Genomic DNA, 17,545 nt, shown 5'->3' on the forward strand with positions numbered 1-17,545 from the left:
GTATGAAAACTCTTGCACCGCACATCACTGAAATCTTCAACAAAATCTGCCAGGAAGGGTTTCCGAAAGATTGGACAATCAGCCTTGCAATACCACTTTTTAAGAGTGGTGATGTTAACAATCCCTCCAACTACAGGACTATAATGATCAATCCCCTCTTTGCTAAACTTTTTGGCAGTATGATAGAAACTAGGATCAGCAAATGGGCAGAAGAAAATCATAAACGTGCTAAAGGGCAAGCTGATTTTAGGCCAAAGCACTCGACAGTGGATCACTGTGTCACTCTGAGACACATTATTGAAAAAGAGTGGGAGAAAAAAGAAGAGGTTTTTTGTTGCTTTGTTGACTTCAAAAAGGCTTTTGATACCGTTCCGAGAGACAAGCTTTGGTTGAGGATGGAAGAATTGGGGATTCCTAGGCATCTCAGAGCTGCTGCTCATAGAATGTACGAAGAGGTGAAAGTCAAAATCAGAACTTCAGATGGCATTTCAGAATGTTTTAGGAGCGATATCGGGGTCAAACAGGGCTGCCCTTTATCCCCTACTTTGTTTGGTTTATATATTGACAAACTGGAAGAGTGGTTAAACACGCAAGAGCGTGAAGGCATTCAGCTAGGGGAATTTTTTATAAAGCTACTCCTATATGCGGACGACCTCATTTTAATTGCCAAATCTGCTTGTGTTTTGCAAGACCATCTATCTTCACTTGAGCGCTTTTGTAGAATGGTGGGGATGCAAGTCAATATCAACAAAACCAAGGTTATGATTTTCTCTAATAATAAAAAACAGCATCAACATGAATTTTATTACAATGGAAGTGTTCTCGAAGAAGTTGCGGAATATAAATACCTTGGCATCGATTTCAACAAAAAACTAAGCTGGTCTAGCTGCAGGTATAAAAGGACATTAGGTGGATGGAAGGCTTTCTACGCTCTTCAGAATAGGTGCCGTGAAGCGGAGTTGTGGGATTGGAAAACTATTCAAACCTTGTTTGGTCTTCTTGTGCTGCCAGTTGTTCTTTATGGGTGTGAATTATGGGCCAGCAGCACTACTATAGCACAATGGAAACAAATCGAAGGAATCCAAAAGCGCTTGATTACAAGCAAGTTTAAAATTAAAAGCACTGTTCCATATGACATCATGCTAAGTGAAATGGGGGCTGCGCCTATTGAGGCACTTGCTATGGTTCGCCTTTTAAGCTATCTAAAAAGAATCGAAAAAATGGAAGAGGATAGATGGCCGAAAGTTGTCTTTAGTGACACACTATGTAAGCGAAAAAGGACATGGATGCAACAAAACATCAAGTGGATGAGTAAATGGAATATTCATTTCAATATGTGCCCCACAAGTAATAAAGAAATAAAGGTCTTTGTTATGGAGAAATTCTACAAGAGAAATTGGGGAAGCGAGATTGGGAGGAAGAAACTATATTATATAAATGAGTTCAACCCCACTTGTGATCAACTCGAAAAAGTGTACATAGGAGCCAACATTTCTTGGAGAGCTAAAATTCTTATTGCTCAGCTGAGAACCAACTCTCACCAACTTCGTTGTGAGACCGGGCGTTGGAAGAGGCCAAAGGAGGCTTGGGAAGAGAGAATTTGCAGATTTTGCAATTCTGGGAAAGTGGAAACTGAACAGCACTTTATTCTAGAATGTGAGGCCTACAAGGATAGCAGAGATAAGTTTGCGGATACTATATGTGACAGTTCTTGGCATAACCTGTTCAACGAAGAGTACATTGAGCAATTGGGGGGGCTCATCATTAGTCTACACAAGAGGCGAACAGCGCTACTTAAGTCTGCTTGAGTTGTCTTGCTGTCCCATAGGCTATTTTTGGCCTCGTGGACGTTAAAATTTTATCTTATCTATCTTATCTTATTATCGAAAATGAGAAAAATTCGTTTGCCTACAAATATCCTCCAATAAAAACTTTCCCAAATATACCTAAATAAAGAATATCTATTTTTTTTATATCATTTTCATTTATATTCAAAACGGCTGAAAATGATTTACAAAACCGACTTGATTCCTAAAATGCTTTGAAGCGCGCGTTTGACTGGAATAGCTTTACGATGCCTTTTTTCTCCTGAAAAGGGATTTTTCTCTGCCTGCCTTTTACAAAGTCGTTCTGCTGCTTTTATGAATGGTAAGAAGTAATGATAAATGTAGCACGTTTCTCCTCTTTAATTTTTAGTATCGTTTCTTTTTAGTTAGAATGCAATCTGATTGATACTTGTTTCTGATATCTCTTCTATTGTTGAATTTCCTAAGCTTTATAAATCCAGTGGCAGCATTAGAGTTTAAGCCAGAATCTATTCAAATTTCTTGACTCGATGATATTGGAAATTGAAACAAAGTGGAATCTGGGAAAACGCCACAAATCTGTACCAGACATATTTATTTAGAAATACTGAATATATATATTATACTGATGAAAGTTGAAGGGAAAACTGATTTCTAATGACAATCTCGCTATTCTCACTACCGAATCAAGACAAAAATATAAAATTTGATTCCGATTGATAAGTCTCTGGCATCTCTCACCGTTGAATACTGCTAAAATGTCGCAATTGTTTCTAATGAATTATTTACTCGCTCTGATTACCTCTGGTGATTAGAAGAGTGCAAACATTGCAAAAACTGCCAAATCTCAATCAATACTGGCTTCTTAAAATTATTTTATCTATTTGTGTTTATCCCCATTCTATTTGCTAGAGCAGATGAATGCTTAATTCTCATCCTATCGGCTGGTTTACACATTTTCCTATCCTTCTCACTAATACACAATTGGCCTCTTTATGGCTTGTCCTTCCTCAATTGCTTTGTTCCCGGCCAATTTAACTATTGAAGGATGCTAGATTATGGCAGGTATCTTGCAAGAGTCTGAACTGAAGATCTTACCTCATACCCAATATTCCACTTTAGGTTTTTATCCTATTTAGAAGCCATTTATTTTCACAACTCAACTAAATTAGCTTTCAGCTTATCAAATTGCGTAAAACAAAATGCTAGTAAGTCCTCACTCACCTATCATTACTATAAATTTCAATGTTTTAGTAGATCTGTTCCAACGATCACATGAACTCTTTGCACAATTTAACTGCTGATTTCATATGGATGTTCTTTGTTAAGTTGCTTACGTAAATTCTGAAATGCCTTCATTTGTTTACACTCACTAGTATAAGTACTTGATGATACAATCCTTAGTATCAAGTGCATAATGATTCTGGCGATCCCAACCCATAGATTCAATTCCCTAATAGATAGCCTAAGGTTCCTTCCCGATCTCCATTCTTTGATTTCCATTCCAACTTTGGTACCTTCATACCATTGATTCATTTACCTCTAATGCTGGTAGTCCAAGATCCCAGAGATTCCTACATCACAGCAGTCAACTCGCCAAGGTGACAATATTAGCGCGAAGGAAAACTTTGAAGATCGCATTCTGGGGGAGATCCCCTTTTATTCCGAGAATGAAGTGAGCCTCTTAGTCTGGTCTATTCTCAGAAGGTGATGGGTTCCCGTTCTTTGATATTTACAATGCAGGCTTAACTGTCGACCTATATTACAACAATCAAGCTTACCTTTTGGCAAATCAAGATTTGCAGCAACCTCGTTGTAATGTTGGGTTTCTAATTGCTGCAGAATTGGAAAAAGAATCACGCAATTTTCATTTGGAAATAAATAAACCAAAGGGACTCAAACCTTCATGGTCCACAAAACCAACAAACTATCTTTCCGAGCTTCAAATTGTATGCAGATGTGTCCCATGAAATATGATCACCCATAACACCTCTCCCACTTGATGTATACTTGATATACTTGATTTATTCTATTACATGAGATTTGGGCTACTTCGCTTCCTGGCGAGGGACAGCTAACTATAGTCATCTTTTCAAAACCAAAAAGAAAACACACTTGATTGCACATTTTCTGCAATTGCATTCATCCCAACCATTAGGGGATGCTTCAAATTCAGCATTTCACAGCTGCCATCTTCAGCATATGAGTTTCCCGCAAGACTGAATGTGCTCACACAAGGATCTTTGATCCTGTCTGTAAAATATACCCTTGTGTGTACTGTATATAGCTGCTACAATTGTTTGGGGTGATTTCGTTCAGTTCATCCAAATTAAAAGAATTCCAGAGAAAATCTGACCTGGACATAATATTCTTCATTCAAGGAGAATTATGTAGAATTGCTGCTGTTTTGTTGAAAAACTTTTTCATGGACAGTGGCTTCATTGTCTTGAATCAAGTGTGTTGGAGTAGGAGATTATAGCAAATTACAAAGTAAGGCCCTGTTTTGGATCTACTCTGTTTACTTGATAGCCTTTCAGTTCTATGTAGATTATGATGAGAAGCAACAGATCTTCTGTTCATGTTGAGCAGTAGTGCATGAGTTATGGTGCCCGCCTTAAATCCATTCCTGTACTGTCCATGCTCTGTGCCAGAGGTTCAAACCTTTCTTTAATAACTAATCATAGGGGGATTTAACATTTTTTCATGTTTCAAAAATTTCAAGTTGATTTTCTGTTTTCTTGAAAGATTTGGCCAAGATTCACACGTTTCAGCAGCTTTGTGAGTTCAGCTGTCAGATTTGGCCGAGTCTGTGAGTCTTGACTGTAGACTTCTTGAGGCTGGCAGGGCCTCAAAGTTTTGCTAACGAGTCTCAATTTGGTGAATGAAATGCTGCTCTGATTCTTGCTCGTACTCAGCATAGCTCAAGCTGTTAGGCAAGCCGCTTCCAGTTGTCAAGATAACCAATCTTCAGTTTATCAAGGGTTGGATGAAACAGATGACACAATATCAAAAAACAGTAACTCCTTGTTACATTAGTCATGCCATACTTAATAGACTAGGAACCTTTCACAAAAATAGAACAATATCATAAAACAGTAATCTCTTTGTTACATTAGTTATGCTTTACTTAATGGACTAGGAACCCTTTCCAAAAATAACTCTGTCCTTTCTTATCTCTCCAAAACAGACTTCATACTTTATTCTTCTGAAATAATCTCTCCTTTTCATGGCTTTTTTACTGTATCCTATATATCTAGATTAGAATTTTGCTTTATTCTCCTCCTACTTTTTCTCGAATGGCTTTATTCTTTATTTTCATCCTTGGAATATCTTTATCTTTATTGTCAGCCTATTCCCTAGAATCAACTCAGGTAGAGGTCTCATTGACGTCCCTACTGCTATTATTCTGCATTAGGTGGTACCATGCAGCTGCATAATTGTAAGAATTGCAAAAGAAAATATTCTTGCTCTAAAAATTGAATCATTAGTCTTTGAAGGGATTTTTTAAAGATGGCTGGTAGGGTTAGGGCACTAATACTCTGTGGCAGCTTCAGAGAATTTATTGTTAAACATGAGTATAAATGGCATAACTATTTTTCGTTTAATCTTTATTTTTAAAATAAATTTCTCACTGTTTAGTGCTAATTGTTTTAACAGTCACTGTTACTTCAAACTGTAGACTCACAGGGAACATTTAGTGCTTAATTATTTTTATCTCAATGGTACCTACAACTCAAAATTCAGGGCGACCCTACAATAGATTCATTATGTTATATGTTATCCTATTTCTGTATGGGAATAGGGCTCAGAGAGTCTCATACACTTGATTTGTCCCTCTTGTATAAGGATTTTAGGCTGAGACTCCTATATTGGTTTATTTCACTTTGATACTTATTATCAGAATAAAGAGTAAGAAGATGATGATTTCAAGTTGAAGCAAACTTGGCTATATTACGCTTATTTTTTTAAACACTTGAATTGCCTTGAAATAGGAGTGTAGTCCAGTACTAAGTTTATAGCATTATAGAGTCATGGACTGTTATGATGCATTTGGTTGACAAGGGGCCATATGGTACATTCATATTAGAGAATGTAGTAGATACAGATAGGGAAACTATTAAATGCTTAAACATGCTACTTTTATATCTTGCAGATGACTATTACAATTCTACAACCTGATAGATTTGTTATGAGTTCTATGCATAATGCGAAACTCCCCCACTTGAATGTCCCACGGAGATGTGACAATGCAAGGTTGAATGACTTAGGAAAGTATTTACCTGTATTGCCAATACACCAAAAGAAGATCTCTACCAAACAAAGGTGACAGCTAGCTTATCATCTTTTAGTCATTCTACAGTTTCTGCACCCTTCAGTGTAATCTTGAACAATTTGATGTGTATAGAAAATTGCTTGCAGGAAGCTCCATGGAACTTTTCCAGGTTCAAATAATTGTAGACTTATTGTATCAGCTAATGGGGTATGAAATGATATCTCACCTTTTCTCTGATTCTATTTTAGTTTAATACTTATGATAGATGGAATATATTTTCTGCTCTTTTGAATCTTTGATTGGTGATTTTTTACTAGGAACTACTAAAATTGTGCTACAGGGTGGTTCTAAAGAAGGTATTACAGAGAGTGAGACTATGAAAACTGCATTAGAAGAAGCCAATGCAAGAGCAGAAGCTGCAGAACGGGACAAGAAGAAAGCAATTGATGAATTAGGTCGAGCTGAAGCCAAACTCCAGGAATATGCTACTAATCTGATTCGCAATACTGAGTTAGCAGTATCTGAACTTAATGCTGCTAAGGGTGCTTTTCACCAGCAACTTCAGAATCTAGTTGATGAGAAACTCGCTTTAGAATCTGAGGTGGTACTTGCAAAGCAGGATGCAATTGATTTGGCCGTACAAGTTGAGAGGTTTGCAGATATTGCAATCGCGGAAGCCACTGCCCATATTGTTGACGAAGCCAAATTAAGGGTGTCTGCTGCAGAAACTTCTGTTGCAGAAGTAACTCAACAGGTTGAAGAAAAACTACGAAATGCTGCTGATGGAGTTGTTTCAACTGTGCTAACAGAATCAAAGGGTGCGATTGACAAGTCTTTAGCCATTGCTGAGGTGGCAAGGGAGAAGGCAAACCAAGCTCAGGCAGCCCTTGCCGAGAGGTCAAATGTGCTGGATAAACTATTTAACTCTGAATCTTCTAATATAAGTTTGCAAACTACTGTCTATGATCTGGGAAGGCAGTTGAAGCTATCCCAAACTAAAGCTGAAAAATTGGAGGCTGAGTTAAAGGTAGTTGAAGCTCATCTCAATGCTGCAGAAGCCAGGGCTGCTGCATCAGATAAGGCGTTATTGGAATTTCAAGAGTCTGTCAATAGGACATCCTCTGCACAGGAGGAGGCTGCAAAGAATGCATTATATGTATTTAAAAAAGCAGCAGCAGAAAGGGAAGAGGCACTCACGAGGACTTATAAGCTTGAAATGGCAAGTATGACAGCTGCACTTGATGCTGCAAAGAAAGCAGAAAGCATAAAAGAGACAGCATATCTCAGAAGGTTTCAAGCCCTTGAAAGAGCTCTAAATGTTGCCGAAGCTTCTGCAAAAGCTTGGAAAGAGAGATCACAGACGGCAGAGTTGCTTTTGCATAAGGTTAAGGAAGGTGAAGGTGAGAGCCAAGAAACAGAGTATGTGCTAAATGGAGGAAGAATGGAGTTCTTGATAAGAGATGATAAAAAAAGGTGGAACCTTTTGGCACATGGTCCTAGAAGAGAAACACCAGAATGGATGGCTCGGAGGATGGTTGGTGTTTGTCCGAACTTTCCTCCCATTAAGATTAATGTCCCCGAACATGTGATTGAGGCCGCCATACCTTTGGAACTGCCCAAAGTGGAAGAAGTATGGTCAATTGCTAAAGAAAGACCAAAAGAAGACGACACATTTACTAAACGAGCTGTTGAACAAGAGGTAATAAAAAAGAAACGCAAAACTCTGGAACGTGCATTGCAGCGAAAGACCATTCATAGACCAAAAATACCTGAAGAAACAAAATTAGGTTGGAATTTACTTTCCACTTTTCTATGTTTCAAATGTTATAGATGTTCTTGGAAGCTGGAGCCCATTGTCTTTCCATGTTATTTCATGAAACAAAGATCTATATGCTCTTTATAGTGATTACTTTTTGATTAACAATTTTAATTTTGTGGGTTGGTGGTTTCCTCTGCAGAACCTGGTACAGGAACTGGGCGAGAAATAGTGGTATGTGATCTAGATATGTTAGACTATTGTATGTAGTTTTCTGTAACATTCCTTTGGAATTCATTTAAGTTTCAAATGTTTTGGTATCTTTGTACCTTGTTATCATGTGCATGCCACTATAATTTCCTTTGCAATTTGAAGGGTAACTTGAAACCTATTGCAGTTGATCAGATTGAGATCACTCCTTCCTGTTACTTCTATCATCTATGTTATGAATTCAGAGACCTGGCAAGAATTTGCTCAGAATTCATTCCATAGTGAACTTCAATTCCGCAGAAGTCTTATTGGAATGCGTATTTTACAGTCAGGTCCAGCTCTCAAACTTAGCATCATTTTAATATGAAGAGAAGACCTAAAACCTGCCAAAAGTGAACAATATATTGGCATTAAACATTGACTTGGAACTCTATAACCTATCTAATTATGCATATCTCAATACTAACAGAAAATAAAATTTGGATCAAAGCTATCAAAGGTTTGCATAATTAGATTCTATTTGGATCATGTGGAGTCTATTTGTAGCCCACATCCCGCTCTTCTAGGATTCCCTTTAGCAGATCCATCAAAATTAGCTTTCAACCAACCCAAAGGAGGAGATTTCCATTTCACGTATTGTCTTTGGTCTTCCTTTTTAGTATCAGTTCCAATACCATTCATAGGATTTCTAATTTGGGCTTCATCACTATTTTTGTTCTGAGATCTAAAATTCTCTTTAATGGCTCTGATGATACTTTGGTCCACAACCCACTCAGGAGTTTCTTTATTTCTGAAAATTCTATGGTTCCTTTCTTTCCAAATACCCCAACAAAGATGGGTATGTAATATATATATATATATATATATATATATATATATATATAGAAAAGGAATATTTATCTAATGATGTGTTTACCATCAATAATGAAACTCATGATTATATCAATCTGACTGTAACTACAAACTTAACACTCCCTCTTACTTAGGAAGGATTGATATAGAACATTTATGTTCTTGAGTATAAGAAGAGATATTATCTCAGTATGATATTCCTAGAATGACATATTTAAGGATATCAACATAAATCTATCAACACACACCTATATAATAACATATATTACATATGGATTTTGCTTTGATTCACAATGAGGCTAAATTTCTCAACACTTCTTCTTTAGCAAAGAGGGAATTGAAGCAAATTCTATAACTTAAATATAAGTTTAAACACCACCTTAAGTGTGGTCTAAAATAAATTTATGTTATGGCGTTCGGCAAGATCTAGCCCGAAGAACCATAACAATTTAATCTCATGGTGTCTAACAAAATTTGGCTCAAAGAACCATGATAACACTCGCTCCAACACATTTTGGCGTTAGGAGATAGGTTTACTATTGATAAGATCGTCATCTTACAATAGTTACCTTCTATATGTTAGCATAACTTCTGGCACACCAGGACGACAACTTAATGTAGTTTGTTATTATAACAGGTCCAACTATTGATAAGATCATCACCTTTCAATAGCTCCCCTCTAAATATATACATCAATGAAAGATTGTCACCTTTCTTGACATAATCACAGCAACATTATGTACTAACTCACATGATATCCACCATGAACCAAGTCAAAGGGTGGGCCCACCATAACTGCTACTAGAGGGTGGAACAAAGGGTTTTCACCTCATACGTCTCTCTCATAGAGGACAGTGCATTACAAAGAATTTTTCTTAGAACTTCTCATAGAGAAGATATCATCCACTAAGGATTGCATCTCAAAATTTCTCCCTTTGAACATCGATCCTAGGAAGTCAAGTCCTCTAGTTACTTTCTTAGAAACTCTCTTCACCCAAGGATGCCTGTCGAACTCACTCTGAATCTGGTATTAATTTTTTGGTGATAAGTCATCATTTCCTCATGATATGCATAGGAGTAGGCCCATCAACATCATGTAGTCACCCACATGTATTTCTAGATTCCCTTTGAGTATCAATCTTCTAAGCTCCTGCGTTGCCTTCGAAGAAGTGTCATACTCCTTCTTAATGTAGAAGAATCTTATAATCTCAATCATCAAAGATGAGAGTCTCATTTTATCCATCTTGATCATTAAGGTCTTTGGAGCTACTATCGTTAGGTTGAGCCTGCACAATATCTGGTAGCATGTGTAAAATACCAACTTTCTTTCAGATTCAAGATGGTATTATTTTTTGCCGTACTTATCTCTATCAGCGCTGGAATCATGCCTTACGGTTTTGTTTAGGCTCTTTCAGAGTTGGCTCTCACTGCCTCAGCACTCGAACCGATCACCATATGGATCGGGTCGATCAGATATGTTAGCAATGTACTCTAGTAGAGGTTGAGACTAAGATCCACTTCATTTTTCAATGTCCTCTTTACTATTAGATCAGAGGGAGATTTTACTACTTTTTCAGGGACTGTTCTTCCTTGTTGGTGTTCTTTACCTATATTGATCAGTGGTGTCTTGCACTTTTTCTTCAGAAGGCCACCCACCTTCGGGAGATTACCTTGAAGTCTTTTATACCTTAGCGGCGTACTTCAAATCAGCTCATTACTGCCTTTTTCTCTCCCTTGTTTCCTTTACGGGGTTTGAAAAGGCCTTCCAGTATTTCTCATTCCAGATCGGTTATACATTGCACTAGTCTCTCTAGGCAGCGAGAGTCCTACAGTGGTTCTACATGGAATTCTAATACTTTGGATTGTTCACGGGTTTACCCCTCTATTACTGATTTCTTTGTGACAAGAAAGGACCCTTAGTCCTTATCTTGTCTTCTCTCTTATTTTGTTTCTTCTCAGTTATTGTTTGGTGCTTCTGCTTTGGCCAACTCTTCTGTTTGTATGCTCAGTCCCATAAACCTTTTTGATTTTTCATGGACATTAATTTTATTATCTTATCTTATCTTATCTTTCCTGTAAGAACATTCTCAAACATAAAGGAAAAGATCAAGGCAAATAACTCTTATAGTATTTGTAAAATTACAAATAAGAGAGAGACTTCAATAAGCGAGTAAATATAATACTCAAGGATAATAAATACTTATCTGCACATTAATGTTCTTGATATTAATTTCTCTAGTGAAGGTTCATAAGCATCACATCAAAAAGTATCTTTACTGGGAATGAAACATTGGTTAAGGTAATTATTCCCCCCACAATGTAAAATTCCCACATACTTCATTTTATAGAGTTTTCAATTTATTCAAGCCATCAACTGAAACATCACTTCCACTTCTAGAAGAATGTTCACAAATATATTCCTATTTAGTCCTCTTGAAACACTCATTGTGTTCCTGATTTGGTTCTATACCATAATCCATATCCTTGTCATCTGATAATTCTTCTCTATTTTCATAACTGTCTATAATACCAATCTTCCGTTCAAAGGTACATAGTTAACCATTGAAATTTGACCTTATAGTAGGCCCAATCTTGGACTTCCACCACCAACTCGCTATACTGAAAGGCTCTCATTCAACTCTTCCTTTGGCATCTCTCACTCTAAAAGGATTCTCATCATGTATCTCCACACCTTTATTCTCCTACTGCCACATTACTTTTGACTAGCTTGACCTTCCATAGTGAACAAGTAAAATCCTTGTAAAGCCTCTGCCACTTGCTTGTAACACCTATTGGAAAATCTTTGAATTATCTACAAGACTATCTCTAACAGAATAGCCAAACCTAGTGGATGTTGTTGAGGTTAAACAATTGTATCCTCCTCCTTGAGAATCCTTGTTCACCTCACTTAGACTCCTATTCGATCCTATTTGATAAATTATGCTTTTAACACATAGTTTGAAAGGTTCTTACGATTCATATTGAAGAAGGTGATTCTTTGCGTGTTCTCCTATCTCCATATTGTCATGAATTTTGCATGCATAAAGCAATGCTTTTTTCAATATGCATGTTGTTTACAATGTTTTCATTTTAGCATATTTGTCTAGAACGACATGTAAAGTTGATCATACAAGCAAATTGGTTAGCTTTACTAAATGAATAGGTTCTCTTATCATTAATTCATAATAAAGGAATCCATCATTCACTAGTCTTTCATGGTCCCATATTGATGAGATAACTTTCGAAACTTAAACCTTATTCAGTACATAATTTCCTAATTCAAAAAATGACGCCAAGAAATAAAGATTCTTGCAAAGATAAATTATGCATTAATGTATGGATGATTAGCTATCACAACAGTTTGACCTTAATTGAAATCTCTATTGACAAATGCTTCTTTCAAAGTGAAGTAATACTCATGTGTCTCCCAATAATTTTCACATAGATTTTCCTGATCATGTCACACTCTTCCACAACTCTTTTATTAGCATGCCTAGAGGACCCCAATCCACGCTACAAGTGCTCAGTTCCATCTCCCTATCTCTAGTTGTTACACACATAGAAAAATGTCCAGATTGATAGAAATGTTCCCCCACCTTTTCGATTTCAATCTTTTCTACAAACAATTTATGTGAGTGATGAGTATAATAATTCGTAGTCTAAAAATCTTGTAGACATTTTGCTCTATGTAGAAGATCTCCTTAATTAAGGAGCTTCACATTGCGTCTTTGGAAAATTGAGTGTAGAATCATTTCCAATATGCTCTATTTTGAGCCAATTGATGTCTTATTAGACAAAGAATTTGCCGCAACTTGTACTAGAGAACGGTCCAAGATGTGTTGTTGGATGTCTTCGGACAGTTGGTGACTATCCATGGTGTGCTGGTGGCAATCCACCGTATTTTGGTGACTACCAAATGTGGTACCCAAATCATCATTTGTAGCTGTTTAGGACCCAAAGAACATCGAGGACCAAAAGAACATCATTAGTTAGGACCCAAAATAATTATATTATTAATATTCTAACCAATGATGTTCTTTGGGTCCTAATATGGTGAAATGGGCAGGGTCCCCATTGTCAAAGAAAAGGGAAATACAGGGGGGGTAGGGGGAGGGTGTGAAGGAGGGCAAAGGGCGGGGGCAAGAGGAGTGAGAAGCTAAGGAGGGCATGGTCAACTAAGGGGAGATGCCAAGTCTACTTTTTTAAATGGAGAGTTTGAAGAGGAAGTTAATCTTGAGCAACTTGATGGCTTTCAATTATTAGATGATTTGGTTATGGTTAGTAGACTTTGAAAGGTAGTGAGGGGAGTTGTGGGAATGGTGTGATGGGGGAAGAGAGGAAAGAGGCCTCTTAAATTGGAGACGAGAGGTGACAAAACAAGTTTGAGGTGCACATGAGGATGAAGGAGTCTTCGGGGAGCAGATGTCTGAGGTGGTGGGTGAAAAGGTCAGGGTCCTCATCATCAAAGAAAAGGAAAATATAGGGGTGGTAGGGAGAGGGTGTGAAGGGGGAAAAGGGTGGGGGCAAGAGGAGTGAGAAGCTAAGGAGAGCATGGTCAACCAAGGGAAGCTGTCAAATCTACTTTTTTAAATGGAGAGTTTGAAGAGGAAGTTAATCTTGAGCAGCTTGATGGATTTCAATTATTAGATGATTTGGATATGGTTTGTAGACTTCTAAAGGTAGTTTATGGATTCACGTAAGCTCCTAGGGTATGGTATGCTAGGTTGGACAAGTAGCTACTACAACAAAAGCTCAAAAAAGGTATGGAAGATAGCAATCTATATTTTAAAGTTGAAGATGATAAAATAGTGATAGTGGTGATATATGTTGATGACATCAAATTTGGAGGTGATGATGATGTTAATAAGGAATTTGTTGAGAAAATGCAAGAGTTTGAAATATCTATGTTTGGTGAGTTAACTTTCTTTCTTGGTTTTTGAGTTTCTCAACTGAAAAATCTATTTTTATTTCTTAGTATATCAAGGAGATATTAAAAAAGTTTGGTATAGAGGACTATAAACTAGTTGGAACCCATTTGGCATTTGGCAGTTACTTAAATATTGATTAGTTCAAGGCTAGACATTTGCATACAATCTTCTTAGTTGCAAGATATCAAGCTAGTCCTATGCAATCATATGAGAAAGCAATAAAAATAAAGTTTAGGTATTTGAAAGGGACTCCAGACTATGCATTATGGTACACGAGAGATAATGACTTTGCTTTGAAAGATTTGACTAAATTTGATTGGGTAGGATGTGCAGTTAACAGAGCAAAAGAAGGGTTTAGTTCCATTTTCTACTGCAAAGACAAAGTATATTGTAGAAATATCTTTCTGCACACAAGTGTTATGGATGAAATAGACCAGCATGAGGTTGTACAAGATCAGGTAGTCTCAATTATGTGTGATAATACAAGTGCTATCAAGATTTTAAAGAATCCGAAAATGCATTCAAGGACAAAACACATTTTTTTCTGATATCACTTCTTAAGGGAGAAAGAGGTCGGGTTGGAGTATGTTGCTACACAAGATTAGATTTAAAATACCTTCACTAGGGCATGTCAAAGAATTCTTTTGAGTATCTTTGACATAAGTTAGCAGTTATTGCCCCTCATATTGGATGATACATAAGAGTGTCACATCTGCCCTAGGGAGACTCAATGTCTATCTTTTATCTCTTGAATTGGTGCAGTTGTTGCTCTGTGGGGGAGTAGTGAAGGATGCAACTCCTTGGTTGCAAGAAGATTTTTTTGAAATGAATTGTATGTGACAGGGGGAATGGAGTTGTTGACAAAGTTGTGCTTGAAAGATGGAGAGACGTAGTTAGAAGATCTTTTAGTATTGCTCCCTTTGCCATTGATGTTAAAGGGGGGAGAGGTACAAACAATGGGTCATTAGGTGGTTGTTTTTTTGTTGCCACCAATGACAAAGGGGGAGATTGTTGGCATCGTAAGCTCAATGTTGTCTTTGATGTTGAACTATTGTGTTCATTGATGTCAACCCGATGAAGAACTGCATGAATTTAATACTGTACCGGATATTGTGCATAGATGTTTGTAAAAGGGGGAGATACATAGTCAGAAGATCTTTTAGTGTTGATCCCTTTGTCATTAATATCGAAGGAGGAGGAAGTGAAAACAATGGGTCATTAGGTTGTTTTGTTGTTGATATTGCCTTTAATGACAAAGGGGGAGATTGTTAGCATTATGAGTTTAGTGTTGTCATAGATAATTATGTACTGTGTGAATTGATGTTAACCTGATGAAGAATTGTATGAGTTCAATATTGTGCCCTGATGATGTTTGTCTCTAATAGTGGAAGTGGTGTTGTTGATAGAGTTGTGTTCAAAAGGGGTGAGATATTTTGCAAAAAAAAAAATACAGTGCAAATATGTTTCTGAAAGGGAGAGAGACATTGTTGGAAGATCTTTTAGTATCGCTTCCTTCGTTATTGACATCGATGGAGGTGGAAGTACAGACAATAGACCATTAAGTTGTTTTCTCGTTATTGTTGTCATCAATGTTAAAGGGGCAGATTGTTAGCATTATGAGTTTAATATTGTCACTGATGTTAACCTATCACATGCATTGATGTCATCCTAATGAAGAAGTGTATGAGCTCAATACTGCACCCAATGTAGAGAAGTATGAGAGATGTTCAAAACTATTATGTGCTTGGTTATGGGAAGAAAATATATGCAGGAAAGAGTATTTGAAGTATGGTATTGGTTGTTTTGATGATGAGAAGTCAATATATGTATATTTGGAAAGTGAAAAGTATGGGAAGATGGTATATGTAGGAAAGAGTATCTGAAGTCCTAATGTGAGAATGCTTTACATTGCTTCGCATAAGAAATTGGTGACTTGCAGTTTCGATGATATCATGCATGGTTTATGGATGTTACACTATACTACTTTTAGGTCCATGGAAGTTCAGAAGTTGGAGTTTTGTTTTGTTGTTTGCTGATAATAAGGCTTGTTGTTGCGAATGCTCAAGATGGGTCCAGAGAATGCTTTGCATTTGACTAATGACTTATTTCTTTGGATATGCTTTGGAGAAGGAGTTAAAAGGTTAATATTTATCTTGTTTTGGTGTGTTGTTCTCCACATAAATTTATGTGTATAGGAGATTGTTTTTGGGCTGACTGGTTAATGTATTCCTATGCTTTCTACATGTTATTTTTGGTGCCGATTTTGGAGTGTTGCAGTGCTTGTTTTTTGATTAAATCATTTTTGGTAAGCATGTTGTGATGTATTTAAGTCCCCTTTATCTCTTGTGCTGGATCAAATTAAATATATGTGTTTGTGGTGGCCAACTCTATGTAAATAATGCCCACTTCTGCCCTTGATGACTTAGTTCCAATTTTGGTTGATCAATTTGATTTATAGATATGTGGATGGATGTGTTGAAGTGTAGATTGATTTGGATTGTTTTGGGATCGAATCTGAAGTTAGTTTGATGCAAATGTGAAAGAGCAAAGGTTTGAAAGTGCAAGCTTGATAGACTTGCTGCAGTGGTTGATCATGTGATCTTACATCTTTTTTAGTTCATCAATTTCTTTTGCCTATACACGATCGTATCTCAGACCTGATTTTCACTCATGAGATAGAGCCTGACAGTATGGGTATCCAACACCTCTCCAAGGATTGTCATGGTCCTCTTTTATGCTACAATCGCCACCTTCTTCAGTTTTGCAAGTCCTTCAACTTGACAATCCTGAACAATCTTGTTTCCTACCCTGACTCTGAGCGTTTTACTTGCTGGCCTCACCGTGGAGGGGCAAGTTTTGTGGATTATGTCTTGGTGTCCACCTCCTTTATCTCCTCCATTAGCCACTTCACCATCACTCGCCTCCTATTGGTCGATCATGCCCTCTACACCATCTCTATTTGCTTTTCCTCCTAGGCTACAACCCCTCCTCCTTAGCTTTCATCAGCAGTTCCTAGCCCCTGTACCTTTTTCCAGTATCCTGAGAGTGATCAGACCCTCTTTATCCTCCATCTTAGACATCTCTTGCGATGACCCTTATTAGGGTCTTACTTGATTTCTCATTAAATTCTTAGTTAGGGTTTATATTATATTTGTTTTGTACTTAGAGAACTTTAAGTCTCTATAATTTAATACTATTAGTAATTAAAGATATCATCCATAGTCCCCAATGAATCAAATCTTGTAATGGATGGTAGATTTACATCTACTCGAGTTTGGACACATTCTATGTGGGTTCCTATATTGGGATTCTCTTGCCCCAATCTGAACGATTTAGTCCTCCCCCTGTGCACGCTCCCTATCCACTACATATTGTTACCAGGGTTCTTAGAGATTTATCCAAAATTTATTAATAGCATTAGTTATGATTATACCAGAGTCAAAATAATGTTTTAGAAGGTAGACTCTATAATAAGAAAATCAATCCGATTCTTGAGATCAATTCTATATATGTTTGAACTCAACAATATTAGAGGTTATATCTCAAAATAACATTAGGAATTATTATTATAAATTCATGTATAATACTTGTTTATTATAAATTCATGTATAATACTTGTTTATTATAAATTCATGTATAATACTTGTTTATTAATTCAATCTATAAGTTACATATCTCATTAGCGACAATTCTAAAAGTTATTGTTAGTAATTGTTATATA

General features: G+C 36.9%; 1 protein-coding gene across 1 annotated transcript in view; it reads left to right on the forward strand.

Moving 5' to 3' along the window:
- Nucleotides 1–2,992: 2,992 nt before the first annotated feature.
- LOC149567221 (uncharacterized) overlaps nt 2,993–17,545 on the forward strand; it is a 170,712-nt gene continuing 156,159 nt past the window's right edge. Inside the window, exons 1-5 of the mRNA XM_089820399.1 lie at nt 2,993–3,013; nt 5,959–6,128; nt 6,225–6,285; nt 6,419–7,865; nt 8,037–8,068. Coding sequence (XP_089676525.1) covers nt 3,008–3,013; nt 5,959–6,128; nt 6,225–6,285; nt 6,419–7,865; nt 8,037–8,068 — 1,716 coding nt within the window. The 5' untranslated portion in view covers nt 2,993–3,007. The remainder of the gene's footprint in view (nt 3,014–5,958; nt 6,129–6,224; nt 6,286–6,418; nt 7,866–8,036; nt 8,069–17,545) is intronic.

This window comes from Cupressus sempervirens, chromosome 3 (assembly GCF_028749045.1).
Source record: "Cupressus sempervirens isolate cs-2001-9-10 chromosome 3, ASM2874904v1, whole genome shotgun sequence".
Lineage (NCBI taxonomy): Eukaryota > Viridiplantae > Streptophyta > Pinopsida > Cupressales > Cupressaceae > Cupressus > Cupressus sempervirens.